This window comes from Sphaeramia orbicularis, chromosome 10, assembly GCF_902148855.1.
Source record: "Sphaeramia orbicularis chromosome 10, fSphaOr1.1, whole genome shotgun sequence".
Classification (NCBI taxonomy): domain Eukaryota; kingdom Metazoa; phylum Chordata; class Actinopteri; order Kurtiformes; family Apogonidae; genus Sphaeramia; species Sphaeramia orbicularis.
The window spans coordinates 32,521,094-32,530,499 of NC_043966.1; the positions used below are offsets into that span (position 1 = coordinate 32,521,094).

The 9,406-nt window shown below is 47.2% G+C and overlaps 1 protein-coding gene across 1 annotated transcript; it reads left to right on the forward strand.

The window, feature by feature from the left end:
- The first annotated feature begins 3,392 nt into the window (after window positions 1-3,392).
- Window positions 3,393-6,335, forward strand: LOC115426842 (uncharacterized). Its single transcript, XM_030145072.1, has one exon. It carries the CDS (start codon window positions 3,393-3,395, stop codon window positions 6,333-6,335), a length of 2,943 nt encoding a protein of 980 aa, XP_030000932.1.
- The last annotated feature ends 3,071 nt before the right edge of the window (window positions 6,336-9,406 follow it).

The following is a 9,406-nucleotide window of genomic DNA, read 5'->3' on the forward strand; positions in this document are numbered from 1 at the left end:
CAGCGGGTGGGATCAGGTAGCAGTGGCTCTGAAGTATGTCATGTACACAAACACATGCACTTCTATGTCTCTTTTTTTCTTATATCTTTGAAACTAAAGGAGACCAAAAGAGACAACCCAGAGGGTAATCACTACAGCAGTGACTGAGATATTTGCTCTGCAGTATCTACTACAAGACTAACTATAGGTGAATGCTAGGAGACATCAGAGAATGATGATACACTCTGACCTAAGTTTAAACTAGTTAGCCAATACTGAAATTAATACTGAAATTAACCAGATACAATCATCCCTCTTTAGTTTGGTCCTTTTTGACCACATTCAGGTGTCTTATCTACATCCTTGGCTGTAGAGTATCCCACAATGCATTTTAATGACTTCAGGGATCCTATTTTTGCTTTGTGGCAGCTCACAATTACTATTTAAGGTGAGTAATAACTATTTAATATACACTGTTGTCCATGAAGTTGGCATAATTTTGTTTTCAGACACAGTCATTTTTTAATTCCTGTTTCCACACATCAGTAATCATCTTTGACTATTGGTGCAATGATTACATACTGAATTCCAGTTACACTTCGTCTATTAAGTATAAACCAAAGTGTCACAGTCATTTAAAGTGAAGAGGTAGAAATTTTTTATTCCAGCTCAATGGTCAACAGTGTAGTAGAGCGGGGGTTCCCAAACTTTTAAACTCATGACCCCCAAAACAACAGTGCCAAAGACTGGTGACCCCCACTATCCCCAAAGTGACTGAAATATTAAAAAAAAAACGTGAGCACAGGAGTCATGTAATGATACCAGTGTTTCCTGTGGAATTGATGTCTTGGAGTGGCGGTGTGTCATCCGTGTGCATGTGTGTGTGGTTCTTTTTCTAACTTCGCTCGGTGTTTCACTATGGGAAGCGCTTTAGGCGTGACCATCAACTACGGAAGCTCCAATGACATCACGTCTGTCAATGACAGACAGGTCGAGCCGTGCTTGGGGACCCGCCCCCTTCTATTACCACGGTCGACCCTTCCCTCCTAAATCATTCTCGCTTTCTTCCGTGAGAAACTACATTGCTCCCTCAACACGTTCCAGGCTTTTGGCTAGCTGCTTAACAGTTCTCAAACGTTCCGTCAAGGAGTACGTTGCCGAACGCAGTTTCCATTTTAGTCCGGATCGTGCTGAGTAAGTACTTCACACGAGGTACCAGACTAACGCGTCAAGGCGAGTTGAATTTTACCGGTTTGGGTAACATTAGGTTGTTATCCGAACTTATTACTCTGAGCTTAGCTAACGTGTTACGACGAGCTAACTCATAACATTGCTATTGCTAGGCTATAGCTGCGCTATTAGCTCTAGCTTGGACAGGTGCTACGTGTCTTTACGAGCCGAGTCTTATATTTACCCCCCTTTCCAAAGTATGTCTACGGCCGCTACCCCCGCCAAAGGGTCGGAGCCGAAGGCTAAAGAGGCTGTATCCCGCCCGTGTCCCGCGTCATGCGGTGCCACCATCTCGGGCAGGGACCCTCATCCAATGTGCATAGCGTGCATGGGCCCTAAGCACGCCCAAGCTTCGCTAGCAGACCCACTATGCTGTTCTCACTGCGCTTCAATGCCGGAGAAAATTTTGGAAAGGAGGCTGAGAGTAGCGGTAGCCAACAGTCAGGACCCCTGTCTGGCGGCCCCGACTTCTCAGGCTGACGTCCATCAGGCGCGAGCTCCGCTGAGCTGGGCGGACATGATGGACGCAGAATCCCCAGTTATGACCCCGCTGTTCGAAGGTTTAGATCAAGGGCTACTGGGTGATGAGGACGCAGAGTGTGATGCTAACTCTGACCTCCTCGACATGGGGGATATGGAGGAAGAAGAGGAGGATGACTCTCCTTTCCCACCCCAGCAGTCCAGACCTTCAAGTGCTACTGAGGTGGTTTCACCCATGGACGGCAACTTGTACGAGGTCTGCAAAAGGGCTGCAGCCAAGCTGGGAATTCCCTGGCCAGCAGCCCAGGGTGCTGAGGGGATGGAGCGGGACCTGTATGATGGTAAGAGGCTCCCGCCAGCCCAGCCTCCACCCAAACAGCTTCTTCCAGCAGTACCTGCTTGTATGAAAGAAATGAGTCGGTACTGGCCCAGCCCCTTCAAGAGCAAACTGCCTACCAAGGGCTGTTCTAAGCTGGAGGTCCAGGGGATGAGTGAGCTGGGGCTGGCCGAACCCCCAGCTGTGGAGCCTTCAGTGGCTCACCACCTCCACCCCAATCGGAAATCACTCTCAGCATCTTCTAGTATTTCTCTGCCCAGTAAATCAGATCGCCTCACCGCATCGATTTACAAGAGGATGTACAAATACGCAGCGCAGTCAGTGTGCTCCCTCAACGCTGTCACACTGCTGTCTGCATACCAGGCTGAGATACTGGAGGAGATGGGTCGTCAGCTGGATTCTCAGGCTCCGAACCCCATCCTCTGGGATGAGATATGTGTGGTGAATGACCTTCTCCTACGCTCCTCTAGGGGAGCAGTTCAGGGTTGTGGCCGTGTTATGGGGCTAGCAGTCACAGGTGAGAGAGCCCTGTGGCTGAATCTGTCTGGTCTGGGTGATTCTCAGAAAGCTGAGATCATGGATGCAGCATATGACCCCACCAAGGGTCTCTTTGGCCCTGCATTGGAGAAGATGAGGGAAACAAGCACCCGCAGGAAACAGGAGGGAGAAGCTTTTGACCTCTGCTTGCCACGTAAACCCCAACCACGTCCATCTCAGCCCCCCAGTGCTGGCTTTGCAGCAGCAGCTATGAGGGGAAAACATAGCGGCCCCAGGGGGCATAAGCCGGGGCCAGCACAGCAGACAGGCTACCAGTCTAAGACTGAGAACCCAAAGCCATGGCGAAAACAGTCCTTTGCAGCCGTGGCAGCGAGGAATAGGCCATCTTCTCACCCCGGCGAGGGGAAGAAGAAGCGTGCAACCTAGCACAGCCTTTCTCTCAACCGTTAAAAAGATGGCGGGAGGGATTCAGCCCCTTAATACTAAGTTTGGAGGCTCCTATAGTTCCCTGTTCTTCAGGAGCTCTCCTTCAGTCTCTCTCCCCACAGATTCAGGGAGTGGAGACGCAGGGGCAGGTTACACAGTGTCACCAAGCACTTACGAAGTGTCACCACATGGTTCCAGGGTTTCTGTTTGTGCCGCCAAACACTTTACAGTACCATCAGTCTCTTTGTTCTCTCTCAGGGGAAAAAGAAAAATTAAAGAATGCATCCCTGCATCCAGGCACGTTGCCAAGGGCAGAATGCTCCCCTCAATTAATAAACAAAAAAATGTTCATAAAAGAGAAAAGAGAACAGTGCGGTGGCCGGCCGTTCACGATAGGGGGAGCCAAAACTCCTCCGACGGGCAACAACCCTATTCGTCGCGGATGGATGACGTCACTCACGTGCGACGTTTTGGGTCCGCTGGCTCCACGAGTGGAACGGTGGCGGGCATGCGTAGCTCCTCCATGGGTGTTGTCAACTGTTGCCAGGGGTTACAGACTGCAGTTTGCTACAAGGCCACCCAAATTCGGCGGCGTGTTAACTTCTGTAGCAAACGGAGCTTCAGCTCGGGTCTTGGACAAGGAGATTGTGTCGTTATTAAACAAACACGCAATCAGTCCAGTCCCGAGCGAGGAAAGTCATCAGGGTTTTTATTCCCGTTACTTCCTCATTCCAAAGAAGGGCGGCTCATCCCTGAGGCCCATTTTAGACCTCCGTATGTTAAACAAACACTTACGGAAATACAAGTTCAGAATGCTGACACACAAAGTGCTCTGCAGTTCGATCCGTCAAAACGATTGGTTCGTGACGAACGATTTAGCAGACGCGTATTTTCACATTGCCATTTATCCAGCACACAGGAAATATCTCAGGTTTGCCTATCGAGGAGCAGCCTACGAGTTCCAGACAATCCCATTCGGTCTTTCTTTAGCTCCGAGGGTGTTCAGCAAGTGTGTGGAGGCAGCGCTGTTTCCATTAAGGAACAGCAGCATCAGAATATTTTCATACATAGACGATTATCTCATATGCTCCCACTCACGGGAGCAGGCGGTCAAAGATTCTGTTACGGTGTTAAATCACCTCAGGGACCTCGGGTTCAGTATAAACGAGGTAAAGAGTCGCCTGGAGCCGGCACAGAGTACGGAGTACCTGGGGCTCAGGATAAACTCCCTCACTTACCGCGTCAGGCTGTCAGAGGGGAGGGAGACGGCTTTCAGACAGTGTCTCACACTTTTTCAACTAGGGAAAGTGGTGACATTCAGACTGTGCCTCCGACTTCTCGGACTCATGGCGTCGGTTATATCTGTGGTGCAATTAGGGCTGCTTATGATGAGGGATTTTCAGAGATGGACGGCGTCTCTGCGCCTCTGCTCTCAGCGTCATCTGTACCGCAGAGTGAAAATAACGGCGCACTGTGTCGCGGCTCTCCGGGCGTGGAGAGACCCGGAAGTGCTGACGTCAGGCGTACCTCTGGGAACGGTGTCGTCCAGGGTAACCATGACAACGGACGCTTCCCTGTCGGGATGGGGCGCGACGCTGTTGGGCAGAACGGCCAATGGCATGTGGTCCCGACGGATGGCTCGGCTCCACATAAATGTGTTGGAAATGCAGGCAGTGTTTTTAGCACTCAGGCATTTTTTGCCTCATCTACAGGGGCGTCATGTGTTGGTGAAAACAGACAACACCACTGTGGTAGCTTATATCAACCGTCAGGGGGGCACTCGCTCTCTGCAGCTGCACAAGCTGGCTCAGAGGATAATTGTGTGGGGCAGTACACGGTTCCTGTCCCTCCGAGCGACCCATGTAGCAGGGATTCTGAACAGGGGAGCGGACATATTGTCCAGGGGGAACCCACTGTACAGGGAGTGGAGGCTTCACCCACAGGTGGTGCAACAGATTTGGCAGAGATACGGCCAGGCAGACGTAGATCTCTTCGCCTCTCAAGAAGACACTCACTGCCCACTGTTCTTCTCCCTGTCAGATGTGAGCGCACCGCTAGGCGTGGACGCTCTGGCCCACCCCTGGCCGAATGTCCTTCTTTATGCTTTTCCGCCACTCAGCCTGATCTCTCCGACTCTGGCCAGAGTGCGGGAGCAGAGGCTGTCACTAATTTTGGTTGCTCCTCGGTGGCCATCCAAACACTGGATAGCAGAGATAATGCAGCTTCTGGTGGACGAGCCATGGCCGCTCCCCATACGCAGGGATCTTCTTTCCCAGGCGCGGGGCGAGATTTTTCATCCTCACCCAGACCGCCTCTCTCTGTGGGCCTGGCCCGTGAGAGGTGGAACTTGAATGCTGCAGGCCTGCCCCCTGAAGTAGTTGACACTATTCAGAATGCCAGAGCCTCCTCCACCCGCTCACTTTACAGTGGTAAGTGGCGGGTTTTTGAGGAGTGGTGCAATAATAGGGGCACTATCCCTTTCCAGTGTTCTGTGGCGGAGGTGCTTTGTTTTCTGCAGGAGTTGTTGGATAAAGGAAGAGCTTTTTCCACAATTAAGGTCTATTTGGCAGCAATTTCAGCTTGTCATGTAGGTTTTGGTGAGAAGTCGGCGGGGCAACATCCGTTGGTATGTCGCTTCATGAAGGGGGCCCGCCGTAAGCTCCCAGTGTCCAGGCCGCTGGTGCCTTTGTGGGACCTGTTGTTGGTTCTGGACGCCCTTTCACACCACCCATTTGAACCCATTGAGGTGGTGGGGTTAAGATTTCTTTCAGTGAAAACTGCTTTGCTTCTGTCTCTGACCACTGCGAAGCGGGTGAGTGACCTACAGGCTTTGTCGGTCCACCCCTCCTGTTTGCAGTTGGCTCCTGGGCGTGCTAAAGCATGCTTTCGGCCTAATCCAGCATTTGTACCAAAAGTAATGGAGCCATCATATAGATGTCCTACTTTAGAGCTGTTAGCTTTTCACCCTCCACCATTCTCCTCAGAGGAGGATGAACGCCTTCACACCCTATGCCCTGTGCGGGCTCTGGGGGTGTATGTTGATAGAACTGCGGGGTTCAGGAGAACCAATCAGTTGTTTGTTTCCTGGGCCACCCCTCATAAGGGCAGGCCACTATCTTGTCAAAGGCTGTCACACTGGATTGTGGAAGCCATTTCTATTGCTTACAGGTGTAAGGGCTCTCAGCCACCTCTGGGAGTGAGAGCCCACTCTACCAGAAGCATGGCCTCATCGTGGGCCTTATTTAGAGGAGTGTCAGTTCAGGACATTTGCACAGCGGCAAGTTGGGCTACGCCTCACACGTTTGTGCGCTTTTATAGACTTGATGTCGTTCATCCGTCACTGTCTCATGCAGTGCTGGAGGCAGGTACTGACGGTCTAGCGTAAAGGTCTCTCATGAAGTCGTGTAGGGTCACGGTGTCAGGGAGCGGTTGCAATTCGGGAGTGGGCTATATCTCCCATAGTGAAACACCGAGCGAAGTTAGAAAAAGAACGTAGGGTTACTTGCGTAATCCCTGGTTCTTTGATAACAGAGTGAGGTGTTTCACCAACATTTCCCTCCTTGCTGGCACGGAAGAAACCGGCTTAAATGATTTAGGAGGGAAGGGTCGACCGTGGTAATAGAAGGGGGCGGGTCCCCAAGCACGGCTCGACCTGTCTGTCATTGACAGACGTGATGTCATTGGAGCTTCCGTAGTTGATGGTCACGCCTAAAGCGATTCCCATAGTGAAACACCTCACTCTGTTATCAAAGAACCAGGGATTACGCAAGTAACCCTACGTTTCTGTCCTACTTATTCAATAAGTAGGCCTACTCAGTGTAGAACAAAATCCCTTTGTGTGCTGATCTTTTGATTACTTCAGAAAGGTGCAGAGTCACATATAATTTTTACCCCTGTATTGTTTTTGTTCACATGCGCACTACATGGCTAAATTTGGTACAGTGCGCAGTGTGCTGGTTCTACACCTGTATTATTTTTACCCCCATTAACAGTGTAGTTTTGAATATCCAAATAAAGTGAAATTTACAGTAATAAATGATAAATAAACGGGGTAAATTCAGTATGACAGGTTTCACTACTGGATATTTACATCGAAAAGAAAAGGTTGCGCATGCCTGACAGTTTGGAGCATGCGCATAATTCTAAGGGGGTAAAAAAAATACCGGGCTAAAAATTGTTCAGTGGCAGGGAGGACGCATGGCTTCTTACTGAAGATCGTATTATATATTCTACATGTGTATAATAAGTCTAATGCGACAGTGATGATTTTTTTGTATCAAATGTATGGTATGGTGGCAAGGAACCTTACCAGGGAAACGCTGGATATTGTGATATATTTACCGCATTGCATTGTAGGTACTTGACATTTTACTCATTGTTTATGTGCAGGGGTTCGTTTTGTTTTTTTTGGGGGGGGGGCTTATGTTAATGTTTATTTACATTAATGTGTTAATAGCCTTTTTATGTTCATTTCATTTTTTATTAATGTGACGCCATTAGTCAAACCTGTAGGCCCAACAATGCCTTACCTGTTTGTTGCTGTCAGGCTGTTGTTCATGCCGCATTAATGGAACCTGTACTATTTCAAAGTGAAAGCACTTCCTACGCACCTTGAAACTCTGAAATTCACAATATCAATATCTTTCCTTCAAAGTACAGGTGCAACAATACTTCCCTTAATCAGTCATAACCACCTCAGCGATCACATCAAGAGGTTTCTGAAATTCATCTTCTGACCCCCTGCTGGCGTCATGTGACCCCCTGGGGAGTCGCAACCCCCACTTTGGAAACCCCTGTACAGAGGAGAACCAGAACTAGATATAGAGCTCAGGAAATAAAAAAAAAAAAAAGGTTATTTGCTACCAGAGATATAATTGACTACATGTGTAAGTACAAAAAAACTAGTTTGGTATTATTTGCTATGACACATTTTCATGCAAATGATGATTTGTGGCAAATATCCCTCTGCAGTTTGAAACACTGAAATGAGCAAATAAACAAATTGACACTCGTTATCAACTGACACCAGCAACTCATATGAGCAATCTCACATGTAATTATTTTGCAGAGATTTTTCCATATGTAAATAACGTAAATGTAATACAGTGTAACAGCTGCTAGGTAATTGTGTCCATGAGGCTGTATATCAGTATAGAAAGAAGCAGCAGTATATAGTGTCCAGAATGTATGCTGGACACAGTCATGCGTGTATGTGTACATATTAAGGCTACTGATTTTCTGCATGATATAGTTGCAGAAAAAATTATTGAGACCATCAAAAGTCATCAAAAACAATGGTTATGTAATCAAGTACTAACTCCTGTGTGTATCATGTGACTAAAACAGACAGAATAGAGAACATGGAATGCCTAAAAACACTTTTTGGCGGTGCAATGCCATAGATATTGATGTAAGAACTCATGGAAAATGGCTAGATATCAGCTCTTAAATTAAACTCTTATCTCTATCATTATATTTGTCCAAACAAATCTATCTTTAATTGTACCAGGCATTAAAATGAACAAGAAACTGAAGAAAACAAGGGGAAATAATTTTTTCCGTGACTGTATTTTCCAATCTATGCAGTCTGTTTCCTTCCACTTGTGATGATCTCTCAAATATATTGAGCTACAAGCAAACAAATGCAGAAGAACCTATCATTGGTGATGACTGGTCGGGGGCTGGTACATATGTGACTATTGTCCAGTGACTCCCCTAATGCCTGAACATCAGTAGAATAAGACTGATAATACCTTGACCACTTCACACTTGGCCAGTCCTTTCAGTTCTTCAGAGCCCAAATGTGTTAATTTATTTATCGTTCATCAGTGATGATGAAAGCAGTTGACATCACTCATAAAAAATCTAAGGTTAAACATGTTTTAAGAGAACGTGGCTCATAAAGAAAATTGTCTCTGTCTTTTGTATGTTTCACCCCAGCAGAGGATTCAAGGTGCAGTGCAGATGAGAATGATGTATCACTATGTCTTTTAGTTGTGAGAGGCAGAGAAATATTATCACATTAACAGTTGATTTCCATTTTCTATGAATAATTTCTTTTCTGTTCTATTTTTTGCCACATATTTCATCCTTCAGCACAACTGAAGAAAACCATATAGTACCAGTGTTGCTGCTTACCACTAAATGATGATTTACTGTTGAAATCAAACATGAAACATGCCTGAAATGTGTCCTCTAGAAATATTCTGCCAGTTCACTGCAATCACGCATCTTGACAAGAAGCTATTTCTATTCTGTTATCAGCACAGCAATCAATGACAATAGTCCAAAGTGTCTGCTGAATGTCCTTTAATATTTGTTTGCTTTTCTGCCATATGTGCTGTGACAGCCTAGCAATGTGCAAATCCTCCTCGTTGTTATTCACACAGTATAATAATATTTGACAACAGATTTCAAGAAATTAAATCCAAGAAAACAGGCTACGGGTGGGTGATA